Source organism: Nicotiana tomentosiformis, chromosome 11 (genome assembly GCF_000390325.3).
Source record: "Nicotiana tomentosiformis chromosome 11, ASM39032v3, whole genome shotgun sequence".
NCBI classification, from domain to species: Eukaryota; Viridiplantae; Streptophyta; class Magnoliopsida; order Solanales; family Solanaceae; genus Nicotiana; species Nicotiana tomentosiformis.
Window position 1 is genome coordinate 68,279,888 of NC_090822.1, and position 15,560 is coordinate 68,295,447.

Here is a 15,560-nt window from a genome sequence, read left to right on the forward strand (position 1 = left end):
TCCATAAACCGGAACTGCAAACAACAACAACACTAGCATTGTAGTCACACAAGTGGAGTCTGGGGAGGGTAGAGCGTAAGCAGACCTTACCCCCGCCTTTAAAAAGGCAACCCGGAACTGCAAGTTGGCAGAAACAATCAAGCAGAGGGAAATAGAAAGTACTACTAATACACAGTTCTACAGTTGTATTTATCCACTATTAACACCCCGAAAATGTTAAAAAAATTTATTGCCAAATAAGATTCTGTTAACTGGAATCATACAAAAAGAATACCCCAAATAACCAAAAAGCAGAACAGTATATTCTGCAACTTCCGTTTACCTCCCATTAATCAATTTTCTTCAACTACTACATGATTAGAAGCCAAAAGCTTCAGACTTTTCAGTTTACAACTTGGCAAGAAAGAAGGGTACAAATGTTGTAGAGCATAAAAGAGAAGATGCAGTCAATGTGGTATCCTGTGAATTTCAATCACACAAAATGAGCCTAGTTAGGGCGAGTACGAGGCAAGAAACAGAGAAGAAAAATAGAGACACAAAGTCTCTAGCAGACCATTTTTTAACAACCTTAGTTTCAACCCTCAAACTCTTAGCCCTCCTAAGAGCATCAACCTCTTTCAACAAATCAAACTCCACCCCTTTTCTCTTCAATTCCTCCACACACCTAGCCAATAGTTTCCCGTCCTCTTTCTCTCTCTCCAACAGTTTCTCTAAGTGACTCTCCGTATCCGTCTTGTACCTAACGGCCCAAATGATACCCAGAGAACAGAGCAGAGAACACAGAGATGGGATCCAAGAACGGTGGCAGAGCCCAGTTTTAGAAGCCCATTTCGAGGAGGCACTAAATAAAAGCATAAGTGAAATGGAGTGGAAGAGAAAAAAGATGCAGTAGAGCTGGGTGATTTCGTTGCGAACCGAATCGATTTGGGTTTCTTTGGCGGCGATTCTATTGAGGATGAGTTCTTCTTCTTTAAGCCATTGCTTGAGAAGCAACTTGTGAGTTGGGGTTTCTGCTATTTGGTGAAGTGGGTGTAAAGGCTTCGATTCCATTATTGAAGTGTTGTTGCTGTTCTGATCGGCCATTGAGATTGATGACAAGTTGCTTTTGGGTCAGGGGAGAAAGAAAAAGGGTGGAGAGCGGAAAAACAATTAAGGCGAGCCTCCTTTTTAACGGTCCTCTCGGATTTGAAATATTGTAACGGTCGACTTTGTCAAATGACTGTATTTCTAGATCTACGGCTCCTAGCTGGATCCCGATTCGTTCGATTTGGAAAGAATATTTTATATATGTATCTGTTTTCTTTTCTGGAGAAAATGGGATCCTAGAATTATTTTTATAAAGCTACTTACTATAGTTTATTTTTGAGTTAATACCTCAAAAATCCTCTAAACTATACCCATTTTGTGAGTTTCATACTCAAATCATGGGGATTCTAATTACCCCCTAAACTACAATATACCCATTGTAAAATACCCTCTGGAGTGCCATGTGTCAAAAAAAGTAGTTTAAATCTACGGCTAAAAGGCGCGTGAGAGCTTAAAATTTTCTCCACGAATGTCCAATAGCTAATTAGTACAGACAAATAATTTTTCCTGATAGTTTGTTTAAATAAATTCTTTATTTCTATATCTCTTTTCTCTCCTCTCCTTTCTTCTTCTTCTTCTTCTTCTTCTTCTTCTTCTTCTTCTTCTTCTTCTTCTTCTTCTTCTTCTTCATTTTTTTCTTTTTTTGGACGAATTCATCTGTCTTCTTCATTTTCCTTCTTTAACCCAAACTCAACTGAGTTTTAAAAATTATAAATTTCATCTTAAGTTTCTTCATCCATTTCTTCTTTATTCTTCTTCTTCCATTTTCCTAATTGTAGTAAGAACACCTTCTTCAATACCTTTTTTCTTAATTTGATTTCTTCTTCTTTGAAAACCCATCAATTTTTTGGGGATGGAAATGAAACCTTAATTTGGGATGAGAAGGTATAAAAGAAATTTGACAATCATTCAATAGAAAAGCTCTAAATTTTGGAAGACAATCCCGAACACTTGAAAATTTCTAAATATGTAAGAATCCGTAGTATCTCATCCCATATCAGTATGTTTGCAACACACACAAAAAAAAAATGAAAAATATTAAATAACCCTATGAAATTAATCCTTCAAGCGAACTTGAGATCCAAGGACAATCATTTATATTGTGCATAGTTAGGCTTTGTTTAATTAGTTTTTTTAAATAATGGAACTAAATTCTGTTAATAGAAATAAATTCTATTATGTAGTATCTCATATTCCTTCCAGGATATTTTATTAAGGGGTTCATTGTAGTTCAGGGGTAATGGAAACCTCCCATAATTTAAGTACGAAACTTGCAAAATTAGTATAGTTTAGGGAGTTTTGAGGTATTAACTCTTTATTTTTCCATTCTTTTCTTTTCTCTTGAGGTTTGGAAGGCTACACTAAAGAAATAGCACGTGCAACTTTCCATAGAAGTTCAAGATGCTTAAGCTAGTTTATTAGAGACATACTAACTTAACATTCAATGTTTACACTAAATTGCAGTTATTTAATATAATTAAGTGATAAATTAATATGTTGTTATTTATTAATGTAATGATTCAACCGGTCGTTTGAGTTCTAGCATTTGTTCTATGATTGGAGACTTTCCAAAGCTTCAGTTGGTGATTTATGACTTGCCGGTATGGTTGGTTCAGATCCTGAGAGTTTCGGGAAGTATTTTGGTTAATGTCACGATCCAAAATTCTCAACCGGTCGTAATGGCGCCTAACTCACTTTCTAGGCAAGTGAAACATAACAATAGCGAAACATGGATACTAAATTAATAGAAATAGTACAAGTCTAAAACCAATAACATAAAATAACTGCGTTGAAATACAATAATCCCCCAGAACTAGTAAATATAGTGTCATGAGCTCTAAACTGAAGTACAAGTCTAGAATACAAATAGCAATAATGTCTGAATGTAAATAACAATGCTAAAGGAAAAGAGATGCCAAGAATACGGTCGAGATGCAGCTCTACCTCGTCTCTCCAAAGTTAAACTCAACAACAACCCTCAGCTACTGGTGACTCGGTCTAACACCTTAATTTTCACAATTAAATGCAGAGTATAGTATGAGTACAAGCGACCCCATGTACTCAGCAAGTATCATAACTAACCTCGGCAAGGTAATAGAAGCAGGAATTATTAATAATACTCGCTATTCACCTGAACAATTCATAAATCTAACAAGTATAGAACAATAATATGATCAATCCAGGAACCACAGATAAAACCACCTTAGTGCACACATTAACTTAACATACCCTGCTTAGTCAACAATCTAGCATATAAAGAAAATATGCAAATAAAACAGGTAAATAACCAAGAAAATTACAAGTAAGGAAGAAATGCAATAACCAAATCAAACACTTGCCAGTCTATTCTCCTAAACATGATAACCGAACCAAACTACTAATCAGCTTTTCCCATACCGAGTGTACACCATCAAGAGAGAAACATGATAGGGTGACCCTAGGGGGATGGATCCTTATCCACATACTACACGGCATAATCACGTGCCATAAATATCAACCACACAGCATAGTCAAGTGCCAATAATCACTATCGTACGGCGTAGTCACATGCCAATTGTAACGATTCAACCGGTCATTTTGAGAGTATTTGCCCCGAACCTCTATTTATTGCTCCCTATATTTCATTTTGTGATTACGTGACTTGTCGAGAGGATTTATTTTTGGTTTCGGACTGAAATGGGACACATAGTCCTTAAATTTGGAGTTTAAATTCTAGGAATTGACCATAGTTTGATCTATATAAAGACGACCTCGGAATAGAGTTTCGGTGGTTCCAGTATCTTCGTAGGGTGATTTTGGTCTTAGGAGCGTGCTCGGATGTTGAATTGGAGATCCGTAGGTCATTTTAGTGTCAATTGGCGAAAGTTGAATAATTGAATAATTTTTGGGAAGTTTGATCGGGAGTGGACTTTTTGATATCGGGAGCAGATTTTAATTTCGGAAGTTGAAATAGTTCCGTAATATCAATTATGACTTGTGCACAAAATTTGAGGTCAATCGGACTTGATTTGGTAGGTTTCGACGTCGAATGTAGAAGTTTTATATTTTAAAGTTCATTAGGCTTGAATCGATGCGCGGTTTGTATTTTTAGCGTGGTTTGATGTGATTAAGAGGCTCGACTAACTCTGTATGATGTTTTGAGACTTGTTGGTATATTCAGGCGGGGTCCCGGAGGCCCCGGCTGTGATTCAGAATGAATCCGGAAAAAATTTGGACTTGTGAGAATGGCTGAAGTGCACCAGTTCTGGTGCAATCGTACCAGCGCAAGATTGACCATAGGTGTGAGCTCGCAGAAGCGATCAATTAAGTGTTGATGCGGGACTGGAGGAAGTGGCATGTGGTTGCAGGTGCGACATGAAGGATGCAGAAGCGGAGTCACTTCTGCGGAAGAATGAGCGCAGAAACGGAAAGGCCAGGGAGGCATGTTGATTGCCGATGCGGACGAGGTCCGCAGGAGCGTGTGTGCAGAAGCGCTCTTTGGCTACAGGAGCGAAAGCGCAGAGGCGCATTTGGATCCGTAGAAGGGGACGTGCCTGGACTAAGTTAGAACTGCACATGCGATGGAAATTCCGCAAGTGCGGAGCCGCAGATGCGACTGTGAGTTCGCAGGTGAGACTTCGCTGGGCAGAAAAGGGCCAATTCCGAGGGTTTAATTTCATTCTCCATTTTTTAACCTAGAGAGCTCAGATTGAGGCAAAATTTCGAGGGTTTTTCAGAGAAAACATTTGGATAAGGATTTTTGATTTATTTTCACTAAGATATCATTTATTCTTCATTTAATTAAGGATTTGGGTTGAGAAATTTATGAAAAAGGTGGAAAAATCCTTATGCCGAATTTTGAGGTTTCGATCGAGAATTTTGGATTGTATTTGAGTAATTTTGGTATGGGTGAACTCGATATCGAATGAGTGTTTGTATATTGTGACTTTTACCCGATTTCGAGACGTGGACTTGCGTCGACTTTTTGGGGCGATTTTTCTATTCTTTGTTAAAGTCATAGATTTATTATTTAAATTAGTTTCTTGTAGTTGTATTTATAGTATGAAATTGCTTTTGGCTAGATTTGGGCCGTTCAGAGTCAGAAAGTCGAGGTAAAGGCATTTTTATCGACTGATTGAGCGAGATTTGAGGTAAGTGATTTATGTAACCTTGTGTGGGGAAAATCACCTTAGGATTTGGTACTATTGTAAAAAATTATGATATGTGAGTTCCGTGTACGCGAGGTGACAAGTGCGTACATGGACTAAATATGGAAATTCCAGTTCTTGCTGAGTAGTCTTCTTTTAATTCCTTAACTGAGTTGCCTTATGATGTTTGGCTATAATTCCATATTTTTAGTGCATTAATAACTTTACATTTAGGTAATTTAATGCTAAACTATACTATATGTGTGCTTAATTGAGTTTATTTTATGTGTAAGTACATTGGAGATAAAATTAGAGCAAAGTAAATATTTAAAGTGTAATTCATGCACTAAACAATGGGCTTATGATTATATAATGATAAGGTAGTGATTGATGACAAAGAAAGAACAAATGAGGAAGAAGAAAGAACAAATGAGGACAAAGGAAGACAAAAGAAGTTAAGGCAAAGAATTGAAAAAAAGGTAAAGAATGAGAAACGAAGCAAAGAAGCAGCAGGCATAGCGAGCTACTTTGCTCGCGTAAGAGCAGGCGACGCGAGAGATTTTGCTGGCGACAGAGCTCGCGATGCGAGGTCTACAACGAGGTGTTCGCGGGTTTCGGGTTTTTAAAGCCTATTTTGTCTCCTATTTGGTTTTGGACTTGGTTATTTCACCTAGACTTTTATCCTACACATATAAATAATCCTTAAACACAATTTTTAGGAGAGAGACGTTTTAAGAGCATATTCGACCTAAGTGGATGTTTTTAGAGGGAATTTTAACCTACTGGGGATTCGACCTAAGGAGGCAAGAACACACTAGGAGCAAGGCGGAGAATTCTTCTACTAGTTTTTCACTTCCGTCTTTCTATTTTCATTATTGGTTATGATTCTAGTATTGTAGTTTTGCATACTAGTATGAATAGCTAATTTGTTATCTAGAGTTTTGATAGAACCTTTTGTAGGATAACTTCTTGTTATGTTTTTATATAATTGAGCCATTGGATTTCTCTACTTGTTCAACTACATGTTTATTGTTATTGGTTGAATGTCCATCAATTGACCGTGCCTATTTAGTATGTATTGCTTGGAAAAAGGTACACATTTAGGTAGTTGTTGAACAACATTACTCCTGACGTATGTGAGAAATCAATACGAAGGGTTCAAAGGTGGGATTAGAAATAACGAAATCTTGGTGCGATCTTAGTGAGCAGTAAACTAGTGCCAGCTAGCATAGTTCGGAAGAATATGTCTAGTAAATTGTGGTAGTTGCTCGGAAGAGAATTATGACACCTGAAGTACTCACGATCGGTAGAAAATACTTAGGCGAAATTATAGAAGGCTTAGCGGGAAGTATTCTGATAATTGGGGAAATCATAACTCTAGACCTCCTTAGTCTTGTCTAAAATTTCATCCTTGTTAGTTGATAATTTTATTGCTTTATAATAGTTGTTAGTTAATTAGTTAGAAATAAATATTATAATCTATATAATTAGGAAATTGTTTGGACTTGTGTTTCTTAGCAATATTGAACAACTGTATCTAATCCTTAGTTCTCTGTGGGATTCGACTTCGGACTTGTAAACCGGATTATATTTGCAACGACCGCTTAGTTCTTTTTATAAGGCATAGTTGGGCGTGATCAAATTTTGGCGCCATTGCCGGGGAACTAACGGTGTAGCTGTAGGTGTACATATTGCTAGGTTTCAAGTTTGAACTTTATTTTGTTTAATTGTTTTTGTTTTATTTTATTTTATTTTATTCTACTTGTTGATTTGAGAAACATGACATCTTAGAATTATGGGAGTTTAGGTGTTGGTAACTCTACTATTGATCCTTATGCATATTGTGGAGGAAACCACCTATTGCAAAATTATCAAAATATTTTCAAGAGCGAGTTATGTGCACAAACTCAATCTTATATGTGGAATGTGTGTGATATGTGTGATAGTCAAGATGGTCACTTTCATGGTTGTGCTTATATGTCTTATCCTCCTCCAACCCCTTACTTTGACGGTTCGTCGTTTTCTTGTGAAGTTAATAGGAATAAAGAACCTAGGGATGATGACCTGAAAGAGATCAAGGATATGCTAAAGTGCCTTGTGCAACAAAATGATGAGAAACCACTGCAGATACAAAGGCAAGAGGAAACTATTCACAATTTAGAGGCTCAAGCGAATAAACAAATTGAACCTTGTAAAGCACAACATGCTTACAGTGTGGATAATAGCGAAGAAGAGCATGAATTGGCTGTAGAAATTGCCATTATAATGGAGGAGTTGAGAAGAGAATATGACCAAACCAACCAACTAGAATTTGATGATGTCGATATGGAATAAGTAGTACTGGAGTCAACTGAGGACCTTATAAATACAATTTTAATTGATTCCAGTTTGTGGCAAGAAGAAGAGGTCGATAACAAGTTGAATTTTCAATTTGAGCGCATTGGTCCTTACTCAATATTTTTCGACATTGTGCTCGGAAGGAGGTATGAAAATTGATCTATATAAGCCAATGCAAGAGTCAAAGGAAGAGGTGGATGAGCCGTATATTCTGAAATTTTCAAGGCCATCTAGGCAGGGTGACACTCCTCGGTTGAAAGCCAAAAAGCGCATAAAGAATCACTTAATTTTTGGCTCGCAACAATTTGTATCGCCCCAAGAGCATGATCATAGAACAGAATCAAAACTTGGGGTCCAATTCATAAGTTCAAGGTGGAGGCAAAAAGTAGTTCAAGTCATGCCGCGACGTTAAATCAGGCGCTTGTTGGGAGGCAACCCATCTTTACTGCTTTCTTTATTTTTATTTTTTTTATTTTATTATTGTTGTAGTGTTTGTTTTTGTTTTTGTTTTGTAGGATTATAAGCATAGGAGGTAAAGCCATTGGAAGAGTGCAAAAGTGAGTTAGATGGTGAGAACTAAGTGTGGGGTGCCCACACAAAGGACCATGCTTGGGGGAAGTATGAGTACCCGTAAGCCGCTATTACATCGGCCTTTGGCCTTTCAGGGAGTTTCTTGTCCACCCTCCTTATTGTTTTGCTTAATTTGTGCACTGTGGACACCGCACTCTTTTAAGTGTGGGGTGGGGGAATTCTCTAGATAATTAGTAGTAGTATGTTAGAAAATGTTAACTTCTTATTTTTGTTTTCGTAGTTGTGTAGTATGTTAGTAGCTCCTAAGAAAAAAAAAAGTAGAAAAATGAACTTTTCCCGATGATGGATTTCCTAGACAGTTTTCTTGAGGGATTTAAGTCTAAAGAAAAAAAAAGATTTTCGTTGTAGGTAGTGTAATAATCCCCCGTGGTTTTTCTTTGTATCTCGGTTCTTTTCCATAGGATGTAGTTTGAACCAGGTCTTAGTTTTTTATTTTTAGAGTAGAATAGGATTTAGGGAATAAAAAAAAGAAGATGAAATTCCTAGGCGCTTTTTGACTTGTTTGATAGTAGCATATTTAGGCTCTAGCATGTGTATTACCTTTCCTATAGTTTGAAATTGCTTATGATGCCTTATTGAGTCAGATAGCAGGTCTATTGACGCCTATGTCTCATTTTCTTGGCTCGTGTTCACTTTGTGCTTAATGCTTAATATTTTGTGGCTCCGTGAATACTTGCAATTATTTGAGAATTGAATGGAACCGTCCTTAGTGAGTCATGTTCCATGTGTGGTGAGGAATTGTATAGTCCGTGTCATTGCATTAGAGTCTAAAACTTGTCCGGCATGTGAGTTGAAGCGAAATTTTAGGTTTTGCTCGATTTGAAAAATGATTTTAGGCTTTATTTGATTTTTTTGAACTTAATGCTTACCACGAATAAAAATTATCCCTAGTCAAACCTTTTGAGCCTATAGACTTTTATTTGGCAACCACATTATAATCATATACCCCTTTGTTCGAAATTTTTATTATTTTGATCCTTTTACCTCTTAAAGCACTTTAATTGTAAAATAAGCGTTAGAAGAAGTAAGGACTAAGTGTGGGGTGGCGTTCGAGTGGAACCAATGAAAGAAAGAAGGGTGCACTTATTTTTTTCAAAGTAATACACCATTAGCAGAAACGGAAAAGGGAAAAACAAAAGTAGAAAAAAAAAGAGAAGAAAAGAAGAAAAAATATAAATGAATAAATTATTGTCTTGTTCTTGCTAGTGGGATATAAAGTAAAGTAGTGCTTAAAGAAAGAGGGAATATTTTTGGGGTGTGATCTTGTTTGTGAAATTGAAGTGGATTGAGGAATTTGCGTTTAAAGTTATTATGTGATGTGTTAAAGTACTTGGGAGGATAAACCACTAATTCAAAATATATCTTAATATTCCCTTAGCCCACGTTACAACCATAAAAAAGTCCTAACTGATTTTAGATTGAGCAAGCCTACATTAGTGGAGGTTTACATAATGGGCAAGCCTATGGTACTTTGTGCATGCATGTGACTTCTTTATGAGAGTGAGGAATTTATTTGATTTATCTGAGTCCTTAATATATTTGAGCATTTGATTCGAATGTGTGGACTCAACTTACTCATTTGTTCTTGTTGTGAGGGCACATAATTTCGCGAGGTATAGGTGACGTTATTAGACTTCTCTCAACGATGTTGGGTGTTCAAGCCATGAGTGCATTGTGACATTGAGTCGGTTTTTGAGGCTAGGATTGTTAGAAGCATGTTTTCTTTATTGTGAATATTTGTGAAGTATGGCATAAGAAAAGGGAAGTGTATGTGATTGCATATGCTAAAGTTTAAGTGTTGTTATAAACCATGGTCATTGGTGTAGTGTGCTTCAAAAGTGTTAAATATGTTAAGTGCTCAAAGATAGTGTGAGTTGTTGGTTGACTCGAGGAAGAGCAACGTTTAAGTGTGGGGTAGTGATGTTTGGCTATAATTACATATTTTTAGTGCATTACTTACCTTACATTTAGGTGCTTTAATGCTAAACTATACTATATATGTGCTTAATTGGATTTATTTTATGTGTAGGTATATTGGATATGAAATTAGAGCAAAGTAAATATTTAAAGAGTAATTCATGCACTAAAACAATAGGCTTATGAGTATATAATGATAAGGTAATGATTGATGACAAAGAAAGAACAAATGAGGAAGAATAAAGAACGAATGAAGACAAAGAAAAACAAAAGAAGTTAAGGCAAAGAATTGAAAAGAAGGTACATAATGAGAAACGAAGCAAAGAAGCAGTAGGCGTAGCGAGCTACTTTTCTCGCGTAAGAGCAGGCGATGTGAGAGATTTTGCTCGTGACAGAGCTCACGCCGCGAGGTCTACAGCGAGGTGTTCGCGGGTTCCGGGTTTTTAACGCCTATTTTGTCTTCTATTTGGTTTTGAACTTGGTTATTTTGCCTAGACTTTTATCCTACACATATAAATAGTCCTTAAACATAATTTTTAGGAGAGAGACGTTTTTAGAGCATATTCGACCTAAGTGGACATTTTTTAGAGGGAATTTTGACCTACCGGGGATTCGACCTAAAGAGGCAAGAACACACTTGGAGCAAAGCGGAGAATTCTTCTACTAGTTTTTCACTTCCGTCTTTCTATTTCTATTATTGGTTATCAATTCTAGTATTGTAGTTTTGCATACTAGTATGAATAGCTAATTTGTTATCTAGAGTTTTGATAGAACCTTTTGTAGGATAACTTCTTGTTATGTTTTTATATAATTGAGCCATTGGATTTCTCTACTTGTTCAGCTACATGTTTATTATTATTGATTGAATGGCCATTAATTGACCGTGCCTATTTAATATGTATTACTTGGAAAAGGTACACATTTAGGTAGTTGTTGAACAACATCACTCCTGACGTATGTGAGGAATCAATACGAAGGGTTCAAAGGTGGGATTAGAAATAACGAAACCTGGGTGCGATCTTAGTGAGCAGTAAACTAGTGCCAGCTAGCGTAGTTCGGAAGAATATGTGTAGTAAATTGTGGTAGTTGCTCAAAAGAGAATTATAACACCTGAAGTACTCACGATCGGTAGAAAATACTTAGGCGAAATTATAGAAGGTTTAGCGGGAAGTATTCCGACAATTGGGGAAATCATAACTCTAGACCTCCTTAGTCTTGTCTAAAATTTCATCCTTGTTAGTTGATAATTTTACTGCTTTATAATAGTTGTTAGTTAATTAGATAGAAATAAATATTATAATCTATATAATTAGGAAATTGTTTGGACTTGTGTTTCATAGCAATATTGAACAGCTGTATCTAAGCCTTAGTTCTCTGTGGGATTCGGCTCCGGACTTGTAAAGTGGATTATATTTGCAACGACCGCTTAGTCCTTTTTATAAGGCATAGTTGGACGTGATCACCTTAGCATGTGTAGTTATCATGTTTAGCCTAGTATCACATGTCCACGTGTCTTAACTCTTACTTGAAATTTGTGCAACATGCTTAGTTGAATTATCTGCTTCTTTGATTTTATATTCAGTCTTTAACTGTAGGATTCCTTACTGTAAACTCGTTGTTCCATAAGTTATGAGTTGTGTATTTACTTTTGGGACTATGAGGCGGTACCTCGCGAGCTCCCCGTTGCATATTTACTTTTGGGACTACGAGGCGGTACCTCGGGAGCTCCCCATTGCATATTTACTTTTGGGACTACGAGGTGGTACCTCGGGAGGTCCCCGTTGCATATTTACTTTTGGGACTACGAGGAGGTACCTCAGGAGCTCCCTTATTGTATACTTACATTCGGGACTACGAGGCGGTACCTTGAGAGTGCCCCTGTTATTTACCTCTATTTGTTGTGTTGTTACCTTTATGTAATTCCTCATTGTTAAATTCTCAGTCGTTCATTATATAATTATATCTTCTACTTTGTTTCCTTTTTATTCCAGTAGGGCCCCGACCTGACCTCGTCACTACTATACTGAGGTTAGGCTTGGCACTTACTGAGTACCGTTGTGGTGTACTCATACTACACTTCTGTACATCGTTTTGTGCAGATCCAGGTACTGCATACCAGACCAGGTACCAGTGAGCTAGGCCGTACGTGGAGACTTCAAGGTATATCTTCCAGCGTCCGCAGACCTAGGAGTCCCCATCTATCTTTATGATGTTGTTTCCTTATTTTCATTAGACTCTGATGTATAAAGACACTTAGCATTTTATCTTTAGAGCTTGTGACTTATTTCTACCGGGTTTTGGGAGTTGTATTTATTTGATTCGCAATTTCTTTTTATATTTCATGTGTCGAGGTTTCAGTTCAGTTTAAATTCTGTTGTTCCGCACAAATATTAGGCTTACCTAGTCATAGAGACTAGGTGCCGTCACGACATCCTACAGAGAAAAATTTGGGTCGTGACACCAATAATCACTACCAGTACGGCGAAGTCACATTCCAATAATCACAACCCGCATGACATGTTCATGTGACAATAATCACAACAATAATCACAATTCGCACGTCATGTTCACGTGCCAATAATCATAATCCACACGACATGTTCACGCGCTAATAATCACAATCCATGTGATGTGTTCACGTGCTACCAGTTTAATTCATATCACACAGAAAGTAGATATACAAGATTACATATACATGATCAATAAATATCAAATTTCATATTCATAGACTAGTACAAGTGACATGCTAAGGTGTATGCATGTGCGAAGTGTGTTACCACAACTCAAATCAGGCAATTACATCACGAAATTAGTAATTATCAGGTTCAATCAGGAGATTAACCTCTATATATTCTCAAACATGGTTTAAATAGCTCTTAAAAGGATACAAATATAAGAAACATCACAGCTTGAACCTTAGCAATCAATTCAAGGCATAACATAGCCTAAGCACTATACCGAGCATGAATAATACCCCGGTGCTCGCACATGGGCTCAACCCGTCACATGTGTGTCACCCATAATACGTAGCTATCACAAACAACTCAAGCAACTAGTGCCTCAACCAGGTTTCGGTAAGATACTTACCTCAAGCAGGCTAAATCAGTACTCTAAGAAGCCCTTCCCATGTGAATCAAACTCTGGACGACTCGAATCTAGCCAAAATAACTTAATATCATCAACAAAAGCCATAAAAAACAAGCCCAAACAAAAAAAGCTAAGATCTTGGTTTAATTATGCAAAGTCAACCCAAAAAGTCAACCCTGGACTTGAACCCTGAAACTCGACAAAACTCACAAATTTCGAATACGCATTCCAATACGAGTCCAAATATATGTGTTTCATTAAAATCCAACCTCATATCGACCCTCAAATCATCAATTTTTACTTTAGAAAAGGTTTTACTAAAATTCCCAATTTCTTCACTTAGATTCATCAATCACTCGCTAAAATCAAGGTTGGAATCATAAATAATAAATAAATCTGAGTCAAAAATACTTACTCCAATCCAAATCATAAAAAGTTCCTCTAAAATCGCCCAAATCCGAGCTGTATTTCTCAAATATGATAAAATAATCAAATCCTTCAAAATAGAGTACTTAAATGATTTGCCTAGGCATACACATAGCGATCGCGGGACCTACATCGTGATCGTGAAGACAAATCCCACGCTCATCTGCTGACCCTTCTACGTGAATGCGAGACCACCCTCGCAAATGCGATGCTCAAACCTGTCAGGCATACGGGAATGCGAAGACCAACGCGTGCCATCACCCCCAGCCGACCTCCCTCTATGCAAACGCGACTCCCAGGTGGCGAATGCTAAGGCCACAACCCCTCATGCCCCGTGAACGCAATCATATCTTCGTGAATGTGAAGAAAAAATACCACCTGCCACTAAAATACCCTCCGCGATAACAATGCACCATCCGCAATCGCGAAGCACACCGAAATATTAGAAACAAGTAGTTCCAAAACAAAGAAAATGGTCTGAAACACACCCGAGGCCCCCGAGACCCCGTCCAATCACACCAACCAATCCAAAACCATAACACAGACCTACTAGAGGCCCCAAATCACACCAAAAAATATCACAATCACAAATCGCACCTCAATTCAAGCCTAAGGAACTAATCCAAGTTTCCAAATTCAAAACTTACGCCGAACATGCCTAAACAACTCGGAATGACCTTAAATTTTGCATGCAAGTACTAATGATACAATGGAACTATTCCAACTCCCAGAACCAAAATTCAAACCTGATATCAACAAAGTCTACTCTCGGTCAAACCTATTAACCTTCCAAACTTTCAACCTTCCAGCTTTCGCCAATTCAAGCCAAAATGAACTAGGAACCTCCAAATCCAAACGTACGCCTAAGTCCAAAATCACCATATGAAGATATTAAAACCATCAAAATACCATTCTGAAGTCGTCTACACAAATGTCAAACTCTGATAAACTCTTACAACTTAAGCCATCAACCAAGGGACTAAGTGTAAGGCCCCGTAAATTATTTTCTAAAAATCCGGATTCCGTGATGCCGAAGTAGGCGTAGAGGTTAATAATAGTAGAAATTCTTATGCGAACGCAGAACTACTCTGCAGACCACAGAATGGTCGCAGAGTGGAGAAGTCTTTTGGGCCATTTTTAATGTTATTTTGTGGCCTATTATGCAACCGCATGACCATTTTACGGGCCGCACTCTTGTCGCATATCCCTCTTTGGAATTTTTTGGAGGGAGGGCGGGCCGCATAGTGACTGCAGACCTGGTCAGTTCCTTTCCAATTTAGGCACCCAAATTTCGCGGACCGCATAATCATTATGTGGTCGTATATGCGACCGCAGAACCTGTTCCAGAGCTTTATTTTTGGGATTTTTAAACCCGACCCTATTTCGTTAAGACACATCCTATAGATCATTTTAAGCTTATTTTTGATACCTTTAGAGTGAGAGTCCTAGAGGGAGAAAGTGATCTTCATAAAAAATTTCTCTTCAATTCTTACTTAAACCTTTGAAGATTAGCAAGAGAAGTACTCTAGGTCTTCATCCCAAGAGGTAAGAATCTATGCCCCAGCTCTTAATTTAAAAAATTTACAAAAAATGAGATAATTAGGGAGACAATTATTGGGTGTGAGGGTTGTTGTCTTGCATGCATGTATTCTTGAAGTATGTGGGAAGGTTATGAGCTAAAAATGGTAGATAATGGGTTGGGGAATGATAGAATCTTCCACAAAGGGACTTAAAACATTGATGCTCACCTAGTGTTTGATAATATGCTCAAGTGAGTTAGAACCATGATCGTTTTCCTAATTTTTGGCTCAATTTTGCTATATTGCTAAAATAGATTGAAGTTGCTAATATTCCTGAACATCTTAGAGTTTTAAGAAGCTCAATTGAGGTATGTTGGCTAAACCCCCTCTTCTTAGAATTTAATCCCATGGTATTCATGAAATCGATGCAAGTTCCAAAATGAACATCCTAGAAATTGCTATTCCGAAT

At 37.4% G+C, this 15,560-nt stretch overlaps 1 protein-coding gene and 1 long non-coding RNA gene across 2 annotated transcripts in view; both read right to left on the minus strand.

The window, feature by feature from the left end:
- Window positions 1-183: 183 nt before the first annotated feature.
- Window positions 184-1,383, minus strand: LOC104102500 (uncharacterized). Its single transcript, XM_009610216.4, has one exon. The coding sequence runs from the start codon at window positions 1,081-1,083 to the stop codon at window positions 469-471; it is 615 nt and encodes a 204-aa protein (XP_009608511.3). The 5' UTR covers window positions 1,084-1,383; the 3' UTR covers window positions 184-468.
- Window positions 1,384-14,156: 12,773 nt separating this feature from the next.
- LOC104102502 (uncharacterized) overlaps window positions 14,157-15,560 on the minus strand; it is a 106,182-nt gene continuing 104,778 nt past the window's right edge. The window contains exon 6 of the long non-coding RNA XR_011412374.1: window positions 14,157-14,237. This is a non-coding gene — a long non-coding RNA (uncharacterized lncRNA). The remainder of the gene's footprint in view (window positions 14,238-15,560) is intronic.